Source organism: Mchenga conophoros, linkage group LG7 (genome assembly GCF_057382185.1).
Source record: "Mchenga conophoros isolate Kocher_MC1m ecotype Shallow Benthic linkage group LG7, M_conophoros_male_GT1.1, whole genome shotgun sequence".
Classification (NCBI taxonomy): Eukaryota; Metazoa; Chordata; class Actinopteri; order Cichliformes; family Cichlidae; genus Mchenga; species Mchenga conophoros.
The window spans coordinates 43808635-43830673 of NC_140532.1; the positions used below are offsets into that span (position 1 = coordinate 43808635).

Below are 22039 nucleotides of genomic sequence, written 5' to 3' on the forward strand. Positions count from 1 at the left end.
TAAATGTCTCCTGGATTTAGTTTCATGACATCCTGGTGATCTCATCGCAGTGAAAGAGGACCACACACACACACACACACACACACAGACACACAAACACACAAACACACACACATTAAATTAAAGCCTACTTCCTCTCTTCTGCGTCCAGGATTCCAACCTTCAGTCCCACAACAGTTTGCTTCTCCTGATCACAGATTTGTACACTCTCAGATTTACACTCAGGCTTCCCCTCCTCCCTCATCGAATAAAGCTCAGCTCAGACCTCTATGACAGAAACAGACAATTCAAATATTTTCTCCTCTCTCATAAATGGTGGGTTTCCATTACTGTTGGAGCACCCAAGCTGGGGCTTGCACTACACACACACAAACACACACAGTCTGGTGGACTACGTGGCAATCTGCACATACACTGACGTTTTTGTAACCGGGAGGAGGAGGAGGAAGAGGAGTGCTTTATCAAGACAGAACCAAGCAAACTTTACATTATGCAGTGACTCGTGCTGATTTATATTTCTCACTCCCAGTATCTGCTTTTATTTTATTTCTGAAGGGATCTGTTTGTTCAATCACACAACAAGAAACAGCTGTTTCTAATAATCCTGCAAGTTATCGTTTGGCGAATACACTGAAACTGCACTTTTATCAACATCCCTGATCTGACTTTAACCGGGACTCGGGCAAAGGTGGAGACTTTGCTATTGAAATAATGTGATTTAGCTTTTTTTTTTGTAAATTTTGCTTTGCCTTGTTTTTGTCAACTAACACCCAAAGAAAACAACTCTCTCATTAGCTGCTAATAGTTCACTATTTCCGCAAGGTAATTGCTAACCACACTGTTTGGTACTGAGCAGATGGGATATGGTTGGTTTACAGACCCTTTAACTGAAAACTATGGGAGCAGTGAAAGTGAACCAGAACAGTAAAGTTGGGTTGTGAGGAGGATGCCAAGGCATCAGATGAAAAGCAGTAAAGTAAAGCTGGGTGCAGCCACAGTGGGGGTGAGATAACTGTCTGTGGAGAAAGCTTCCACTTTGCAATCATAGTCTAGTAAACCACTATTCATCCACCTTCGTACTGTTTACATGTCATTTATCAAGAAAGAGAAGGCTAAGTTCATTTAATGGACGTCTTTGCTTAATTTGGCTGAAGTTTGAGGGTTTCCTGAGCAATAAAGCATCAGAAAATCAGGAATAAATGCACTGCTGAACTTTGAACATGGTGCCACAAGTCAGAAAGTTGTGAGTGTAAATCTTGGTCCCTCGTCCCTGTACAGGTTTGCATGTTTCTTCCCACGCTCACCCCTCTTTCCTCTGTATACTCCATTTTCCTCCCGCAGTGAGAACACATGCCGCCCAGGTGGGCTGGAAAACATGCAGTAAGCTAAACACAGGTGTAAGTCTTACCAAGTAAGTGTTAGCCCGTCTGTCATTTCCATCACATTCAGCTCATGATGGCAGGTTAGACTTCTGTAATACCTTTACAATGACAAAACCAAATCAATAAATCGGCAAATAAACAAACACGTTATTTTTCTCATTCATACTTAAGTTTAAGCTTTTCACCTGTCAACATAAGCAACCAGCAGGAGATCATTTGCTATGCCGCGGATTTGCTTTGACTTTCATAAAGGGGTTTGGTTTGCACAAACTAGTGCAAACCACCTAAAAGAGTGGTTTTTGAGAATTAAGTTAAAAACCAAAACAGAATCTGTACAATTCTAGTGAGTTTGAAGGTCAGTATTTGGTGTGACCACCTCTATTCTTCAGCACAGTCTGAACTCTCTTAGGCAGCTTTCTTAAAATTTCTTAAAGTAGTCTTTCAGGAATAGTTCGCCAGGCTTCTTAAAGGAAAATCAAAGTCCTTCTTTGTATATTGGCTGCCTTTCGTTCTGTTCTCTGTCAAATATGATCCCACTCTGCTACAATATTGTAGAGGTTTGGACTCTGGGGAGGCCAGTCCATGACTCATAGCATAGTTCCACTGTGTGTGTTTCTATCCAGGCATGCTTTTATTGCATCTATAGTGTGTTGGGGATTCTTGTCAGGCTGAAAATGAAGCTGTTAACAATCAGATGCCCAAACACCCCTTGCTGAAATGAAATGAAATGAAATCCAAACCATTACAGAGCCTCCACTCACACTCACTGTTGTACCTCTCTCCCAACTGCCTCCATACATACTGACAACAATATTGGAAAGAAGTTGTAAGTTTGGATTCATCCCTCTATAAGACTGTTTCCACTGACTTTCAGTCCAGTTCTTGTGTAATGTGGGATACCTCAGCCTTTTCTCCCCTCCTTAACCATGGCTTCTTGACAGACATCTTTCCACCGAGACCTTTTGTGATGAAGCATAAGTGAACAGTAGATGGATCAATTGACGAGCCAGATACATTTCTCAGGTCCTGTGTCTGATTTTTCTGTGGATTTCTTATGGATATTAGTTTTAGATACTATTCACCTGTTGTAGACAGTGTTTTTAGGACTGCTACTTCTTTTTTTGTCCTCCACTTGTCTACTTTCCTTAAAATTTTAAGGAAACACTCTACACCAGCGGTCCCCAACCCCCGGGCCTCGGACCGGTCCGTGAGTCGTTTGGTACCGGGCCACGAGAGTTGAGGCTCAGGTGTGAAATGTATGGTTTTCAGGGTTTTTATCGGTTTTCAGCGTTATTTTGTTATTGTTTTTATTGTTAACTCGGTTTTCCTGGGTCTTTTCATGTGTGTTATGAATAAATCTTCTTTTTTTCGGTACCGGTACTAGTTTTATTTTGTTGTATTTATCCGCGACACCTTAAAGGCCGGCCCGTGAAAATATTGTGGGGCGTAAACCGGTCCGTGGCGCAAAAAAGGTTGGAGACCGCTGCTCTACACTATATCGAGATATGTCAAGTTTTCAGCTAATTGCTCTTTGGGAATCAAAACTGTGTTATTAGATTCAGCTATAGAAATGGGAACAAATGATCTGTGTCTAAAGAAAATTTTCTAAAGATACAAATTAAAATTAGTTCTTTGCTATGTGTAGACAAAATATTGATTTATCCCTCGAGTTAGTGGCCTTTTTATGTTTAAACGATTCATAGGTCAGTATTAATTGACATAACAAACAAAAAGCATATTCCTCTGAAAAAGACCAAGTATGTGGACTGGACTGAAAATGAGTAAAAAAGCAGTAAAAAAAGAAGCAAAACAATGAAAAAAACTTTGGAAGAACTTCAAAAAGTCTGAACAACTATTGCTCAAGACCACTTTCCAATACAATCTGGCTCCTATGAAACAACAACAAAAACAAATGAGAGGTGTCTTATCAATTTGGCCATTTCTATAAATCGGCAGGTACAGATACATATGGATTCGTGCTTTGAAGGTCTGAATGTCACTTAAGGTGATGATTTTGTTTAGAAAGAAGGATGGCTCCACCTACAGGTCACAAACAGTAAAAGCACAATCACATCAATTAGATTGCTGAAATTAAACTTGACTACACTTTTTTTATTACAATCTGCAGAGGTGAGAAGTAACGAAGTACAAATATTTTGTGACTGTACTTAAGTAGAAAACCTGGGTATTTATTTTTCTGACAACTTTTTACTTTTACTCTCTGCATTTTTAAACAACTCTGTACTTTCTGCTCCTTACATTTTCAAAACAGGCTCATTACTTTAACACATTTGAGGGGAGGGGAGTTGTTATTCCTCGCCATTGCTGGCCTTCAAGCATCATAACGATTTGAGCCTAAACTGTCTGCCATAGTCAGACGTTAAAGTGGGCTGGGTTTTTTTTTTTAGCACACTTTTAGCACAGTTTGTTGCTAGCTAAAGCAGTGTTTCCCAACCACTGTGCCAGGTTGGAGGAAGGTTGGAGGTTCGATCCCTGGCTCCTCCAGTCTGCATGCCAAGTATCCTTGGGCAAGATACTAACCCCAAGTTGCTCTCCGATGCATCCATCGAAGTATGAATGTGTGTAAATGTGGTTAGACAGCACTCAGTTTAGAGTCAGTGCTTGTGAGGATTGGGTGAATGTGGCATGTTGTATACAGCGCTTTGAGTAATCTGGAGAGTAGAAAAGCGCTATATAAGAATCAGTCCATTTACCTGATTACAGTTTTTTCTGATTGCTTAAGCACATTTTTTGTAACTATTGGCTAATTTTGCAAAACTCTTCACACAAATAAGAAAACCTGTCACCCAATAATCAAAACATTGTAGTTCTCTTGCAAAAGCAAACACAGCTAGATTAACTCTTCACACCTTCGTAAAAATGGTCTTTCCGTATCAAACAGTACACACAAGCCATCATCTACTAAGCACACAATGCGCCAACTGCACACTGATGGTATGAATACAAAACACATCTGGCTTTTGCTTTCTCTGTGCACAAGGTAGGCCATGTCAGTTTGAGCTCATACTTCTGTCATAGATCCATAAGCATAGAGGGATCCAAACTTCAAGTACTGGTGTTTATTCAAACACATCAAAACAAACACAAGTGTTTATTTCCAAGTATAGGATTATTTGCAATCGCCATAATGACTATATGGGTTACTTGGTCTGCAGTGAACATGCTTCCTCTGCCCCCAGCATCTGGTCATCTAGCAATTCTGTAAAGTAACAATTTCAGTATTTTTACATCAATGGTATCGGTGTGTTTCTCATTGGCATATGGCAGTGCTACAAATCTTTGTGCGAAGTGACTGTACTAACCGATTCTCATTTCAAGATGTCCTTATGATGCTTGCTACAGTGTAGCGGCTCGAGTTAGGCTGGACCCGTTGGCCAGCTACCCTCAGGGTCATTCCACGGTTGATTACATGGTCCACTATTGTAGCTCTGATGTCATCAGCAATTCTATTTCTTACTCTTCCTACCCTTCCTCTCCCCCCCTCCTCATCTTCCTCTCCCCCCTCCTCGTCTTCCTCTTGCTCCTCCTTGTCCTTGTCGTCCTCTTCATCCTACTTCTTCACCTCCACGTCCTCTTCCTCGGCCTCCTCTACTTCTCACTCTTTCGGCTCCCTCCATTGTACTCCGCACACACAGCTTACCTGTATTATAGTGCTTAGGCTGATTGCAAAGTGAACTAATTATCTAAAAAAGTTTTCACATGTGAAAGTGTGCCAGACAGTTGGCAAATTAGTGTTAATGATAGCCATACATGTGTATACTTTTGCTAGGAGTGTGTTGGAAATTTGGTAATTGAGTGTTGTGCAGTGAATTGTGCCTACAGTTTTGCAAAGTGTGTGTTACAAAATTGCAAACTGAGTGCAAAGCAGTTTTTGTGCTTTTAGTTTTGCAAACTCAGTGAGTGGTTTTGCTATAAGTCTGAATAGTTTTAGAGATTGTGCTACAGGAATCACAGTTAGGGTTTAAGCATTCAGAAAAAACTGTAGTACTCTAAATCAGGAGTCTCCAATCCCAGTCCACGAGGGCCGTGTCCCTGCAGGTTTTAGATCTCACCCTGGGTCAACACACCTGAATCACATGATTAGCTCATTACCAGGCCTCTGGAGAACTTCAAGACGGTTATTTATCCATTTAAATCAGCTGTGATGGCTCAAGGACACATCTAAAACCTGCAGGGACACCGGCTCTCGTGGACTGGGATTGGGGACCCCTGCTCTAAATGATCGGCCTGCGTAACGGACAGAACAATTGCATCTCTTCCACTAGAGGGCAGTACAACTACCTGCTCTAATTACAGTTTTTTCTGATTGCTTTATTAAACCCTAACTGTGATTCCTGTAGCACAATCTCTAAAACTATTCAGACTTATAGCAAAACCACTCACTGAGTTTGCAAAACTAAAAGCACAAAAACTGCTTTGCACTCAGTTTGCAATTTTGTAACACACACTTTGCAAAACTGTAGGCACAATTCACTGCACAACACTCAATTACCAAATTTCCAACACACTCCTAGCAAAAGTATACACATGTATGGCTATCATTAACACTAATTTGCCAACTGTCTGGCACACTTTCACATGTGAAAACTTTTTTAGATAATTAGTTCACTTTGCAATCAGCCTAAGCACTATAATACAGGTAAGCTGTGTGTGCGGAGTACAATGGAGGGAGCAGAAAGAGTGAGAAGTAGAGGAGGCCGAGGAAGAGGACGTGGAGGTGAAGAAGTAGGATGAAGAGGACGACAAGGACAAGGAGGAGCAAGAGGAAGACGAGGAGGGGGGAGAGGAAGATGAGGAGGGGGGAGAGGAAGGGTAGGAAGAGTAAGAAATAGAATTGCTGATGACATCAGAGCTACAATAGTGGACCATGTAATCAACCGTGGAATGACCCTGAGGGAAGCTGGCCAACGGGTCCAGCCTAACTCGAGCCGCTACACTGTAGCAAGCATCATAAGGACATCTTGAAATGAGAATCGGTGAGTACAGTCACTTCGCACAAAGATTTGTAGCACTGCCATATGCCAATGAGAAACACACCAATACCATTGATGTAAAAATACTGAAATTGTTACTTTACAGAATTGCTAGATGACCAGATGCTGGGGGCAGAGGAAGCATGTTCACTGCAGACCAAGTAACCCATATAGTCATTATGGCGATTGCAAATAATCCTATACTTGGAAATAAACACTTGTGTTTGTTTTGATGTGTTTGAATAAACACCAGTACTTGAAGTTTGGATCCCTCTATGCTTATGGATCTATGACAGAAGTATGAGCTCAAACTGACATAGCCTACCTTGTGCACAGAGAAAGCAAAAGCCAGATGTGTTTTGTATTCATACCATCAGTGTGCAGTTGGCGCATTGTGTGCTTAGTAGATGATGGCTTGTGTGTACTGTTTGATACGGAAAGACCATTTTTACGAAGGTGTGAAGAGTTAATCTAGCTGTGTTTGCTTTTGCAAGAGAACTACAATGTTTTGATTATTGGGTGACAGGTTTTCTTATTTGTGTGAAGAGTTTTGCAAAATTAGCCAATAGTTACAAAAAATGTGCTTAAGCAATCAGAAAAAACTGTAAATGGGTTGCCAACCGCCAGTAAAACAAGAAAACGAAGAAGAAATTACATAATATTCATGCTGTGAGACAACGCAGCAATAGATAAATATTTGAAAAAAAAAGTAGTCAATCTGACATGGGTCCTGAGCATGAGTAATGGTCAGTAGTGGTCAGAAAACAATAAAGGTATACTGGGGACAAACCGAGCCAACTCCGCTATGCCTGGTGGAGGGAAAAAATTATCAATATGCTTTTTGTGACATTTTTGTTTGGTGGTGTGATTTTTCTAATGTGAAATATATGCCGAATTGCTGAATTAAGTTGTGTATATCCACAAAGAACCAGCTCCAGTAGGCAGGTATCCTGGCTTGACTTTATTTATTTGGCTCCGATTTAATAGTTTGCATTAAGATTTTGTGTTACTGTAATACTTCATCTTTACTTGTGAGCAGTAAACATGCTGAGTTGATTTAAAACACTGAGGAAAAAACATCGTGTGAAACCTGGAGGAATAATAATTAAGTAAACTGTCTTGAGAATTTATACTTCACACAATAAATAATTAGGCTCTTGCTGGAGCCAACAGTTGGAGACACAAAGAGCACACTGTTTATTGCAGCTCAGGTTTTTTTTTTTTATTGAATGCAAAATGCAACATAAAATAGACAAGTCCATGAAAAGCAGATAAAGCAAAATATATAACATTTTCAAGGTATGCTTACATCTCATCTGTGCATAAAATCTTCGTAATAGCACTAGTAAATCCCATCATCAAATCTGATAAAATATTAATTTTGGTACGATAAACTGCATACTGTAACAGAGTTGGACATATCTGCTGAAATCACATATCACACTCATACAGCTGATTGCTAAAATTCAAATAATATGTTAATCTCGCACAATAATATAAAATGTAGTTGTACAATGTGCCCTAACCTAGCCATACAGAAAAAAAGCAGTATGTCCTCCACAATAATGCTCAATATTTATGACCTGATTAACATAAAGCAAAGTGCAGAGTAATGATAACAGATCCAAAGACAGACAGACAGTGTGAAGTTCAGTGTGTCAGACAGTGAAGAGCAGACTTTTTAGTTAAGTGCCATGTCTCTCAATGACCAACGCTGAACACCCTGATAGACCTTCAAAATGTACAGCAGCAGCTTGGCCTACACTTTCTGCACTGATGAAGCTAAACCCATAGACACCAGGGATAATGCATGTAGAAAGGGCTGTCTGTGCACTCCAGTGGGTTTGTTTGTTGTACATGAGCTAATGGGAACAAGTGATTCTCTCTGGATATGGATGTACTCATTCAGGCAAGAATGATGGAGGTCAAGGTGGGTCTCTGGGGCCATTGTAGCTCTACTGGAACTAAAGAGAAACAAAAATGTAAATCACTTCAGAATATTGTAAACACATTAAATATTGCAGACTTTTAATTTTTCACAATTCCACCTCTCACATTATTTGGGAGACATTTTCACCCTCAAGGTCAAAACTAAGCACTTAGGTTAGAAATGGGAACAAATTTCTAACTTCATGTCTGCTACAGTAAACAGCTGTTTTGTCTTGGGTCTGTAGGATATTAGATTTTATATTATTTCAATATTTTGAGCTATTTAGAAAACATTTAGTATTGTTAATTGGATGGAAAATAATGATCTGACAGCAGCACAGTAAGATAAAGGGAGATATATACCTTATTGCCTTGCACGTCGTCTGTGACCCCATTGAGTCGCAGGTCGTCTGTGACCTCATTGGCCTCCAGGTCTTCAACGACCCCATCGTCCTGGAGGTCTTCGATGACCTCATTGCCCTGCAGGTCCTGACTTTGCACCCCGTTCAGAACCTATATAAAAAGAAATTTCCAAATTTTAATAAAAAAATGCACAAATTAGTAAACAATAAATGGTTTTTAAGTTTTTGTGTACCAGCTTTAGCAAGATGTGAAGCAAATAGATACTTTCATTACACTTTCTACTCAATTTGAGCACTAAAAATGCTTTCTCAAGCCTCATTCATTCAATCATACAAGGGCTTTTTTCTTTACCTAAGGACCTTTAACCTCACTGACACAGTATGGACACTGCATGGACGGATCGGGGTGTGAGTGTGTGGAGATAAAGCCAAAAGTGTGCTTAGGTGCACACTCAGTGTGAATGTGGACTTCAGTATCTTGCCTAAGCACACTTTGACATGCAGTTCAGTGGAAGAAGGGATTAAATGACCTTCCCATCTGAGCCACAAGATATGTAAATAGGTGTTGTGCTTTTATATTGTGACTAGCAATTAGTTAGTGATGAATACTCACGTCTGCTTCATTGAGTGGAAAACAGTTGCCTGAAAGATCAAACACCACATTTGTTATTTAAAATTTGACAGAAGATGTAAAATAGTTGCATTAAACTACCGTGGGTGAAAAATCAGTGTGATTTTGGTGCTGAGTGTTTGTTCTAGTGCTGTCTCACCTAAGCCGCAGCGTCTCTCCCGCCAAGCGTCCAGATTCAGACGAGGCGCCGCTGTGCATGCCATGAGCTGGTTGCGTGCTGATGTGACACTGAAGACATCACGGGTGACAGATTGAATCCCAGTGTTTTGACAGATAATAGAGGACAGTGTCACACGAGACAGAGCTGCTTTCTGTTGTGGAGTGAAGACACCTTGGTTCTCGTACCACAGCCTGAGAATTTTTCACCAAGTGGAGGAAGGAAGAGATTAGTGTCAACAGAATCTATATCTTAAATGATATACTGATGTCAATAAAAATAATATAAATAAACATGCATTAGCAAAGTTTCAGATTTTCTGTTTTCAGACATGATGTATAAATTATAAACGCCATAACTCTAAACTCCACATCCAACACTGTTTTGCAAGCATCCATACCCATACAGACCTGTCACCCTGGCGAATCCTTTGGAACTGGGTTGCGATGAGGCAAGCAAACAGAGGCCCGACACGGCCACCCTCGGCAAATGGCTCTGCAACGCCTCCGAGCCAAACATCAATGTTGTCGGGGGTTCCATAGAGCTCCAGCAGCTTGCGGGCCAGGTTGTTGTTGTTCAGCACCCTACCCAGCTCTTCTTGATTCTTGGGCTGAGACAGACCACAGAACCTCCGCCAGGCGTTGTAGCCTTAAGGAGAAAAATACATAAAGTTAGCACAGATGAGAACAATTCTGAGATGATGAAATGCTAGAAAGAAAAACCTAAAAGTGAATAAGGGATGTACCAGGGATGCCGTGGTCACGTGCCCGCTGCATGTTGAGAGAACCGAGGTCCAAGGATATATGCTGTACAAACTGGAACAGCTTGTCTCTCAGAGCGGTCACCATCATGTGATCCTGGGTGTTTAGTTTAGCGGGACTGCCAAACAAACCACGCAGCAGAGGGTCAATTCCACCTGGAAATAAAAGAGAAAAAGATTAGGCTGACAGTTTAAGACAGAGGATAAAAAGAAAATTCAACACAAGTTTTCTTCATGCAACTCACCCTCGAAAGCGATTCTCCAGGGTGTGAAGAAGGCTTTAAACAAGGGTACACTAGGGAACTGAGGGTGATCCCGGAAGTTTGTATCCAGGCGGAACATAATTGGCTGAATAGCTAAGTGGGCGAAGCGGTAAGCTGCGGTTGCAAAGACGTTGGAGATGCTGGGGTCAACGGCGGGATTATAGCCGGGGTAGCGGCCAAGCTGTCTGCGCATTGCATCGGTGCCAACGATGTGCGGCAGATAGTCTCTGAACACAAACAACTGAGAGAGACGGAGAGCTTTAATTTGAGTAAATATGAGCAAATGTTGGCGAATATAAAAGCTGATTCTGAAGTTTAGCTACCTGTGTGTAAGCACCCATGATCTTGCGGGCCTCTTGGTAGAGCGTCTCGCTGTCCCAGTGGGGGTTTATCCTCTTCAGTGCACTAGCAAGGCGGTTATGCTCACGCAAAAACAATGTGTGAAGGGAGGTCAGACCGATGTTTTCATCCACACGGGAATCACCTTATGAACAGAAAGAAAACAAACATCAATACTGTTCATCTCCTGCTTAGACTGTACATTTAGAGCAGTTTAATGGATTAGTAATAACTGAGCAGCCACTTCTGGCATTAAAAAATAAAACCAAAGTGCCACTAAGTGCAGTTCCTTTAATGATTGCTTGAGAAATTACTAACCTGCAATGAAACAAGGAATCTCCCTGGCGTTTGTATCGTTGGTGACTCTTTTGCGAGTAGCGCACATTTGCACCTGGAGACTGTGGAAGGGCAGCAGCTCACGCCCGTTGTCTCTGAACTCTGTGTTTACTCGCAACAGGCCGCCATCGTCAGTGAGATTGCGAAGAGTTAGAGCGAGCTTATCTTCAGAGCCATACACCTGGCTGAGATCGAGGAAGGCTGTCAGCGCGTTGACCTGCTCTCTCCTGTTCGTCTCACCACCAAAATTTAAGGCACTGTATCCTGTGCCGCAAGCCGGGGCGGATCTGAACGCAGGGATGCACTGAGAGAAGGATAAGCGAGAGTCGCCGGGAGGAAGCTGTTCATAGACAAGAAAACATGGGTGAAAAAAACTGCTGGTCATGGATACCGAAAACAACATGCCACTGTTTGGTTTCGTGCGTCAGACACTAACCGGGATGGGAATGCATGGCTCGGTGTGCTCACAGCTCTCGTCACAGTTCACCCCGTTGCTAAAGGAACGGATGCTGGGTGAGAAGGGTGTGAAGGTGAGATCATGGTCGTTCCACTGGCCAAACAAGGTCACCATGTGAGAGTACACGGAATCATTGCTTATGCCTGCGTCTTCTGTGCTTAGGATGTTGTTGGACACCTGTCGCACCTGAGAGTAAAGAAAGTAAGAATGCACAATTCTGGTATAAAAACTAGTAAATACATCCATTAAATTTAAAATTAAAGTCTGATATGTGTGCGTCCTACCAGTGGGAGCAAGAAGTTGTTGAATTTCCGGGTCCTGTTCCATCCTTTGGGTTCGGAGATGCCGTCGTCATACTCAGCAGGCAGCCAACGGGTGAAGGGGGTGTTGGAAGCACCGAGACGTGGGTTCTTTCTAAAAGTAATCAAGAAACACCCATGTTTGGAAACACCACTTGAGAAACTCCAAGGGAAGTGTACACATCTTTTGCTATAGAAGGTCTCAAATTTTTAGGTGTATTGCGTAAGGATTTCCTTTGAATTTAGACTCTAGTTGGTCTCAAAATCAACTAATTCCACACAAAATCTTTTCATTTTTTCTAGGAATTATGACATAAATTACCCACCCACCCCCTATCCCCAGCAACACATTATTATCCATGAAATCAAAAAATTAAAATAGGCTACATGATGAATAATGCAGTATTTTTCTTGTCGAAAATGAGAATGGTTTTATATTTTATGTTTGAAATGCACAATGGTGTGTGTTGTTGCATATGCATAAAAGAAGTGCTACAGAGGTTAAAGTAGAAAGTTTCTCTTACAGGTTGTTGCACACGCTGGTGATTGTGCGGTACTTGATGAGGTTTGGTGTGGTGACGCACTGCGGAGCTTTGACTCGAGCGGCACATCCAGTTATTTCAGCAAGTTTTTGCAGATCTTCGGGTTTGAGCAAATCTGGAAAATGTGACAGAAACAGTTGAGTGCAACTTTGTCACCTTCACAAGTCTAATAGTTAATTATATTAAGAGAGAATTGAGTCTTGCATCATGAAACACTAAAGATTCTCAACTCCAGCCAGTAAAAGTTGCCGCAAAGATTGTGTGTGTTGCCTTTGTGTGGGCGCTGCATGTCTAACCTGTTGCATTGAGTGAGCGCTTGTGCACATGATGCACTTTCTCCTGCACAAGACGGATGGTTTGCGCCATGTAGTCCGCAGATCTCACCGCAGAGCGTGTGTCACCTCGGGGTTGCTTCAGGAGACGAAGAGCATCGTGAGGACTCACCACATCCCTGCGGACTCGTCTCAGACTCCTGGAGGGAAAAAAGTCACACAGTTGGAGAAAAAGGTGCATTTCTTCTTCTTCTTTTTTTTCCCGAACTGATAAATTATGGCATTACTACTGGCTTAAAAACCAGTTGAAAAGCATTTTACTGCGTAGGTATGTGGGTTACTTTAAAAGAAAGCCTATGAGATTAACTCACTCTTCTCTGGAGTACTTGTATGCATCATCCACAATTTTCCTTGCTTCTTCAAAAGATCGCTGAAGAAAAGGACTGCCAAGATATTCTTCTGCAGACAAAGAAAATTAACAATCTTATGACATGACTGGGGGAAAAAAATATCAGGTGAGGATGAATATTAGTGACAAAACAGCAGCGTGAAGACTTACTTGCTGGTTTAAGCTCAGCGGACACCAGGCAGATGCCCAGCATAAGCAGGACAGAAAAATGCATTTCTGAAACAAACATTTAATCAGAATCCAGTTAAAAACACAACAACAAACAAACAAAGTAACAAAAAACTTTTTTTTTATTATTATTTTTTAAATTTGGTGTCACATAAAAATATCTAAGAAAGAAAAAACATTTTGTTACCTGTGAAGGTTTCAGATGCTCTCTCAGGGCTTCAGATGCTCTTTGAAAGCTGGTGGTAGTGATGCTGTCTCACATTTTCACCCTTTTTATACTCTGTGGGAGGCCAGAGGCCTCGCCCCCATAGATAGAGCAGGTACAGATACCGTCAGTAAAGAGCTCTTCCTTGTTCCTTCTATATGTGTTGAAGGAAATGCTTTGTTTTTATCTCATCAGTTACTGCTTCTGGTCAACTGATAGGACTGACAATAATTTTTGGGAAACAATATAAATATTTTGGCATGCGTACCACTTCGGGTGGTTGTCATCATGGCAACAGCAGAGAAAAAAAATATTAATATTTGTAATTTCATTTAGGGATTTAAATAAAATTATTTATCTTCTTTTTCAGTTTTATTTAAATGCTTTCTGTCATCAAACATAATGATGTTTTTTATTCACATTAATCTCCTGAGCTGACTTTGCAGTCTTATCTGAGCACATTGCATTTGGCTTTTCTGCACTTTATATTTCATTCTGCTCAACACAGACCTGCTGCATCCCAAACAATGGAAATAATTTAAATAAATTAAAGGAGATAGGAGAGGGAATGCTATGCAAAAAATGGCCTGTATGTAGATATGAACCTTGCACGTTTTGGTTTTCATTTATCACTTTCAGCTTTGGCCATCAAGCACACTAACTTTCTTTTTTCTTCTTATTTCTTTTCATAAATAAAAGTTAGACTGTGCTGGGTTGGCAGTGTTGCCTCATTCAGGCAGTTCTTATAAAAGGCTTTAAAGCATTTACGGGGTCTGTCTTTTTGTTTCATTTATTGATGTAGTTAGCGACGCGCAGCATTACAATACAAACTTCCTGTGAAACTTGGGGCAGATTTTTTTTTTATTGATAAAAAATGAAAATCTTCATTGAAAACTAAGCATAAAAATCAGTAATTGTGTTTTTTACCATTCTTTCCTTCTGGGCAGTTCGCATTAATGCTTTATTAACTGAAGGCGTTAGCCACAGACGAACAAGTAAATAAGTAATAGGTTGTATTTGTTAGACATGCTTGAGCAATGAGGAAATCCAGTGAACCATAATTTTACCTTGTACCATTTTATCTGTGGGTGGAGATTCCTGTAGCTTTTGTATATAGACTGGCTTTGTGTTATTTGTCAAGGCAACCTGTGACCCAGGGGATAATAACACAAGGAACAAGTCTGAGAGAAGACCATCAACCTGGATAACAATAACTATGTGCACGTAGTCACAAGAAAACCATACTTGTTCTCGTTAAGCTCAAAGATTAGCTGAAAACACAAGTCGTGACAGTCGATGATGAAAAACACCTTTCATTTATTAATAGACTTCGTATTTCTGCTGATAGACTGCAGGATTACATTATAAGCTGGCCTAGCTGGAACTAATCGCACATGTTTTTATACTTCATTTCTTCACAACATAGGCCGTCCTAAAAATGTCTGATTGAACAAGGAAATAAATCATTTGGTTTTTATTTTAGGTCAGCTACAAATATTCACTTGTTGAGACTGGATTCATTATGCGTGTGAAGAAAACCATCTTTTTTCCTTTCATTGTGTTTCAGGTCATCCTTTGCATGTTTACTGTGTTTATCCTGGAAGTGATTTGTGAACTGCAAGCAGACTGATCATCCATGCAACAAAATAATTTGACCTTTGTTTTTGAAATATTTTTTAAAAATTGAGGTGCAAAAATTAAACATCAGGTAAATTTTCAAGCTGCAAAACAACTTCACTTCTGCACCATTTTTGCCATCGTTGTCTTCAAGAAGGACATTTCACAGGGTGGGTATCTTTGCCACGCTGGGGTTTTATTTTTTTATTTCATTTTTTATCTAAAAAAGACGGCGGGACTTCACTTGAAAAGTTGGGAAATTGGGCTTGCAGTCATGTCAAAGAAGAAGTACATCCTCTTTTGAGTCTAAGGTTTTACATTTCAGGGCATAATATTAATAAAACAAAAACAAAAAAAACATCCTTACGAGATACTAAGTAAGGTACACACAACTTCAGATGAACAGCAACACATGCCTTGTTATATTGTGCCATTATTTTATTTATTTAACAGACATAAGTCAAAATGCAGAAGCAGAGGGTGGAAAAACTAATGACAACCTTACTGTTTCCATAGTAACTAAGAAGGTAAGTATTAGTCAGGTGATGCTAATTAAATGCAGTCATTTACCTAATCATCAACAACGATGAGCGTGTCTATAAAGTTTTAGCAGTTTGTTGATCTGGAGCATTCAGGTGTGTGTTAATGAAATACCAAGGAGGAAAGATATCAGCAATGATCAAGGACTACGCTTCAGACTCTCAGTTAACTTTTAAAGTTCATGGCAGGACAATTAGACTGAACATGTGTGATTTCTTTGGAAGGCTTTCAGGGAGAAAGCCTCTTCTCTCTACAAAGAACATGTCAGCACAGCTTAGGTTTGCAAAGTTGCATCTGAACCAACAACAAGACTTGTGAAACAATGTCGTTTAGACGGGTGAGACCAACGAGGAGACGTTTGGCCATAGTGCATGGTGCAATGTGAAGCACGGCGGTGGAGTGACCTGGACATCTTGCAGTTACTGAGTCAAGCATGAACTCTTTTTTTTTCTCCCCCCCCTTTCCACCCTCTCCCCCCTCTTTTTCTTTTCCTGGATCACCTGTTGAGAAAAAAAGAAAACAAGCAGAAGAAGACTAGAGCAATAGAATAAACAACATCATGATGATCTATGGGAATATAACAGTAAATACTAAATGTTAAACATTATTGTGCACAGTGTGCTTTAAGGTAGGAGCCAATAAGGGTGTAGTTTGTGTGTGTGAGCACCCGTGTGTACACCTGTGAGCATGAACGCGCTTGTTTTTCTACATGTAATGATCTGTTAGCGGGTGTGGGGAGCCACAGCCCCGTCCACCGGGGCATGAACTCTTGACTCTCTGTACTCTAGAGTCAAATGTGAGGCCATCTGTCTGACAGCTAAAGCAGCTAAAACACTCCTCAGAGATTTGGGTCCATACTGATGTGACAGATTTGTCGGCCGCACGTCCATGATGAGAATCTCCTGTTGCTTCAACTTGAAGCAGCCACATTCCAACTCACTTAAATCACCATTCTTACCCATTTCAATGGTCAGCAGGTGATCTTGACCATTTTTGCATACCTAAATGAGTTGCATCGATGAGCAGTTGATCAGGTGTACCTCACAAAGAGCCTGGTGACTCTATATTTTTGTTACGAGACAGTTTAATGCTTGCTTTAATGGATGTGTCTAAGACCTTAAACATTAAGAAATATGATTCATGTTTTCGTTCAGACTGTCTGCCGGTGATAAAAAAAAGTTTATTTTTCCTTCTTTCTGTGAGGAAACCTCTGTTTTTCGCAACATTAGCTGAAGGATTTCACTTGCAGCCGTGTCCAAATCAGACTTTGAAGGAAGTAAAAAAGCAGAAATAAAAAGCAACGACTGAGATGTTGTTAACTAACTTCAAGGTTTAGCAAGAAATCCGATTTCACCACAGGGTTGGGTAGTAAGTTTCGAGGTGTTTTGTATTAGACCTGATTCTGCTTTTAGATTTTAGCAACAAGGCTGCACAATCAGTGCAACATTAAAGGTGCAGCACTTTCATTTTTAATGATCCCTTTTATCTAAAATTATTTTGTGAGATTGAACAATGCCTCTTAGTTCAGTTAGTAATTCCGCTGGTGCTTTATACTCACCTTCATTATAAACATGATAAGGAAACTGGGAACTAGAGACAATAAATCGTCACGCTTGCTTTGGTAGTTCAGCATGCATGAAATCTTATCTTAACTCACCACCTTTATCAGATCGTCCTAATGGTTAAACCACATTAACCCTTTTTACGTTTGTCTTTCTGAATCTGGTTCACCCCCCCTTGTTTTTCTTTCCACCAAAGCAGTTTAGGGTCATCAGGGCTATAATAAAACATCTTTGTAACCATTTTTTAAAGCAAGGTTAAAGGAAGGCTGTGTCATAAAATACATTTTACCCATTTTTGACTTTTCTTCTTGGAATTGAAAACTTAGCTGCTTGACCTGATTTCAGCCTGAACAAAATCCTAATATTCAGGGAACATTTCAGGAACTCCGTTATTGAAGTTTCGACGCGTCTTGTGAAACTAAAAGACAAATGGCATGTCTGTTGTCTCACGTGTGTTTCCTGTTTTTAAACAAAGACAAATGTTATAGTGTAACGAGTCTGCATTCAAAGAGTGTGTGTTCATTATTATTTACCATTTCAAATGCTTGATTTAAAAATAAAAAATCTATAAATTACAGCAGAAAAGGATTTCTGTCAGCCCCGGCATCACTTCACCTCTTTGAACTGCAGTTCTGTGTTGCTCCAGTTAATAACTGACCCAAACACAAATGCAGGTACTTTACAGTCAGTATTTACATTTGTAGCACAGCGGTTTAATATGCGATTCAAATGGTTGTGACTGTACTTGTTTATATTGTGTTTATATCAGTGAGTAATTCTGAAACTTTCTATCTCATATAGATAAGAGTTCTGAAGTAGGTCATAATAAACACACTGGCCACTTCATTACACACGCCTGCTGACGTTCATACAGAGCGTCACGACGAGGAAAGAAGTTAATTTAATTGACTTTGAGTGTGCCGTTACTGTTGACAGGCTCCCTTCATCTCAAGAGTCGATTTCTGCTGAAACATTTGAATTGCAGGGTCAGAATTGGATTCAATTTCAATTTCAATTTTATTTCTATAGCACATTTAAAAGTCACAGGTACAACAAAGTGCTTCACAAACGAGCCATACTTGCAGGTTTACAGCAAAAGAAAACAATTAACAACAAAGAAATACAGTTATAGGATGGTAATATTGCAACAAGCACGAACCGGGAAGAAATTAAGCTAAGTAGTTATATATAAGTTATATAAACAAGATGAAAGCACAGGCTGCTGGCAGTGGTGTAATCATGTAGGGGGTATTTTAATAGCACACTCTGAACCCTTCAGTACCAATTTAGCAATGCCAGAGCCTATATATTGTTGCTAGCCGTGTCCATCCCCATATGACCACAGTGTAGCTTTTGATGGCTTCATTCAGCAGAAAAAAAAACAAACCTCAAATCATCTCAAATTGATTTTCTGAGCATGACAATGAGTTCACTTTACTCAAACTGACTCCACCGTCATTAGATCTCAATCCAGTAAAGCACCTTTGATGTAGTAGAACAGGTGATTTAATTCACAACCATCAAATCTACAGTAACTGTGTGATGCTATCATGTCCATATGGACCAAAATGTCTGAGCACCTTTTTGAATCTGTGTCATGAAGTATTCAGGCATCTCTGAAGACAAAAGGATTCTAGCAAGTGTGCACAGAAACACACAGAGTAATAGAGACAGACACAAAGGTAATATGTGTATTAAATCTATGTTTGTTTGTCAACTTCAATCCATATTCCTCAGAGAAGCAGCTTCCACGTATCCCACCCCTGAAATTAAACTATATTTGCTACTGGCTTTATCTTCTGAGATTCAAATTTCAAATATCCATTCAAATTTCACGAGACTGTATTACAAGACTGTACTGTTTTCCAGCTTTTGTTTGGTGATTGGTTTGGTGATTGGTGTCCTCGCTTGCAAAGCTGCAAATACAAATATTTATTGTTTCTGGTTATACATGAACGACAAACGGAAAAAACCCCGTACTGTGATCTACAATGAAGAGATGAGCTTGATCGCGTCACAAATTGTGAGGTTGAAGGAAGAAGAAATGTGCAGAATGCCAAACTGATTTCACAAGCTGTGGAAGAAAAAGTACCTTGGAGAACAATGGGTTTAAATTAAACAATGAGTGATGCAATATTCAGTGAAATTCCAGCCTTTTTATTTACTGTATCTATTGTGACACTAGGAACACGATACTATAGCTTTCTGTTAATGTCTGTCATCTCCTCTGATTCAGATTACATGATACACATGATCACCAGGAAGTTTTATTTTTTATAGGGTTGAATAATGAAGCGGAAGAACAAAAAGAAAATATTTTTCATTTCAGTACACGCCTCTGCAACACAAATCCAACACTCTTTGTTAGTTTGCGTGAGATACTATTCAACCTTTATCAACCATCATAAAAGTACGTTATTACTCACAGGGCAGTGCATTTCTTATTGTGCAAAGAGAAGTTATTAAGTGATAATGTGATAAACTAAATGACTGTGGGGTTTTGCAGAATAGCAACGATGAGGAAGGATCTTCCTGCAGTGTTGATGAGCCAGGTAATGAGGTGACGTTGGTATGGAACAGTGTTAAACCATGTGGTTGATACAATTCACAATGAGGATAGTGATGCCAAACTGCATTTCTTAGCAGCTTTTCAAGGCAGTTCTTGGAAAAATATTTAACAAGCAAATAAGCTGTCAAAAAAGAAATAGCTGCTCTGTTTCTTAATCTCTGGCTGGCAGTGGCCAGTTTAAAACATCTCATACCAGCTTTGCTCTGTATTTTTAGATATTGTGCAACATTTACTGGGTTTTCCTGCATGCACGCAAAAATAAAATGAAAAATAAATTGGCAACCCCTCCAAGAAAGCTTTGGGCTCACTGTTTATTTAATCAAAATAATATATATATATATATATATATATATATATTTGTTCTTAACTTCTTTTAAGTAGCACAATACAGAATCACTATGCAGACCAGTTATGCTTACATAAAGAGTCAGCCCACAAAGGCCCATTTTGATCCAGGAACAAACTCTCCTTTCCCCGCTGTATGTCGACTTGTATCCTCAAACATAAAGCCTGAGGGGGGGGGGCATAAATGTTGGACCTTTAACTGTATTTTCATAAATTTTACAGCCTGTCCTACTGATAAAGACCTTCCCCACAGCCATTCATACCACTAAACTGAAGTAATAGGTGAACAATTAAATAAACGAAAAGCTCCTGTTTTTTCACTGTGCACTCTGGAAAGATCTTTTCCAGCAGTTTGCTGACAGCAAAAATAAATCAAATAAAATAAAATAGGACATTTTCTATGACTTAACAAAACACTTCTGTAATTTTACACATTTATTTCTTACAATTTAAGCTCAAGCCCTGACAGACATCTTTCATTTACTTCAGCAGTATTTCTTTATCATGTAAAAAAACAAAACTGAGAGGTACTGTTGAAATGGCACTTCCTTCTCTTATACTGAGATCTCTCGGGAATTTAAAGTTAAACTACTTTGCACTGACAGAAAGACCGCTTAAGATCAAAGTATGTTGTATGTGGCTCATGAACATACATGATTTACATGAACGTGATGTACGCTTGACACTGAATACTAATATTCTAATTACTTTCCTTGGAGGCCAGCAGTTAAAACAATAAAATAATTACTTACTGTTGGGGGCGATCGTGGCTCAAGAGTTGGGAGGTCGCCTTGCAATCGGATAGTTGCCGGCTCGAGCCCCGGCTCCGACAGTCTCGATTGTTGTGTCCTTGGGCAAGACACTTCACCCGTTGCCTACTGGTGGTGGTCAGAGGGCCCGGTGGCGCCAGTGTTCGGCAGCCTCGCCTCTGCCAGTGCGCCCCAGGGTGGCTGTGGTTACAACGTAGCTTGTTATCACCAGTGTGTGAATGTGTGTGTGAATGGGTGGGTGACTGGATGTGTAAAGTGCTTTGGGGTCCTTAGGGACTAGTAAAGCGCTATATAAATACAGGCCATTTACCAGTACTTGAAAAGTAAGCTGGAACATGAAAGGGAACAAAGGCAACAGAGCTGACCACAAAAGAGGAACATGTGAGGGAAAACAACACATTAAATGAAGCTCAGACAATGGTGGCAGCAGACCATTTTTTTTGTAACAGTTTCACTTTGTTACAAAGAAGTGCTTTACCCACACTGAATTAAAGTCATCTGTGCAGCACTGAGGCTAAAGGATAAACAAAAACAGAAACATGAAGAAAAGGAGCCTACATTTCCAGTTCTTCCACAGATTTGGACACCTGACAGCTACATGTGTCTGCAAAGGTCAACGTAGCACCAACCAAGAGCCATGTTCAAGGCCTGGAGTTTCATCAGTAATAAGTTAGTAATAAACGAAACTCCAGAATCATTGTGTGGTTCTGACTTTGACTTTTGAATCATAGTTTGGTTCTAGGGAAGTGGATAAAAAATGTTTTTTGCCACAGGTATGATAATAATGATCGGGCCATGAATGGGACAAAACCCCTCGGAGTAAAGAAACGACACTTCCCTCCTGATTATGAATTCAAAACACGGCAGTGGACTTTTATCGGTTTTATCAGATGTGATCACATCAGCCAATTCCTGGCGTCGCTCTCGCTGTATCCTTTAGATTAAAAAAAAAATCCTATTAAAAAGTCCTATTAAAGTTTTTCCACTTTTAGTACTAAAGAGTTTTCAGACGGAAAAGTAGAAGAGAAAAGAATCATACCCAGGCTGCTGCACCAAGCATTGTGGCACATGATCACCTGCTTACAGTTTTTGCCCGTTGCTTGAACACTATAAACCCATGCTTAGACTAAA

At 40.1% G+C, this 22039-nt stretch overlaps 1 protein-coding gene across 1 annotated transcript; it reads right to left on the reverse strand.

Annotated features, from left to right (window-relative positions):
• Window positions 1-7570: 7570 nt before the first annotated feature.
• On the reverse strand, window positions 7571-13559 carry mpx (myeloid-specific peroxidase). Its single transcript, XM_085279451.1, has 16 exons — window positions 13488-13559; window positions 13283-13348; window positions 13095-13182; window positions 12748-12923; window positions 12434-12566; window positions 11895-12024; window positions 11590-11796; window positions 11136-11493; window positions 10802-10962; window positions 10461-10719; window positions 10201-10371; window positions 9866-10103; window positions 9438-9649; window positions 9281-9309; window positions 8669-8818; window positions 7571-8340 (listed from the first exon to the last, which is right to left on the reverse strand). Exons 2-16 carry the CDS (start codon window positions 13344-13346, stop codon window positions 8332-8334), a joined length of 2385 nt encoding a protein of 794 aa, XP_085135577.1. The 5' UTR covers window positions 13347-13348; window positions 13488-13559; the 3' UTR covers window positions 7571-8331.
• Between the last annotated feature and the right edge of the window lie 8480 nt (window positions 13560-22039).

What these genes read in the sequence shown, in the direction of transcription:
- mpx (XM_085279451.1), bottom strand. Translation starts at nt 13,346, where the DNA reads ATGCATTTTTCTGTCCTGCTTATGCTGGGCATCTGCCTGGTGTCCGCT. An exon ending in CGCTGAGCTTAAACCAGCAA is followed by an intron (nt 13,183 to 13,282) that starts GTAAGTCTTCAC and finishes CTTTGTCTGCAG; the next exon opens with AAGAATATCTTGGCAGTCCT. An exon ending in GCGCTCACTCAATGCAACAG is followed by an intron (nt 12,567 to 12,747) that starts GTTAGACATGCA and finishes CACATTTTCCAG; the next exon opens with ATTTGCTCAAACCCGAAGAT.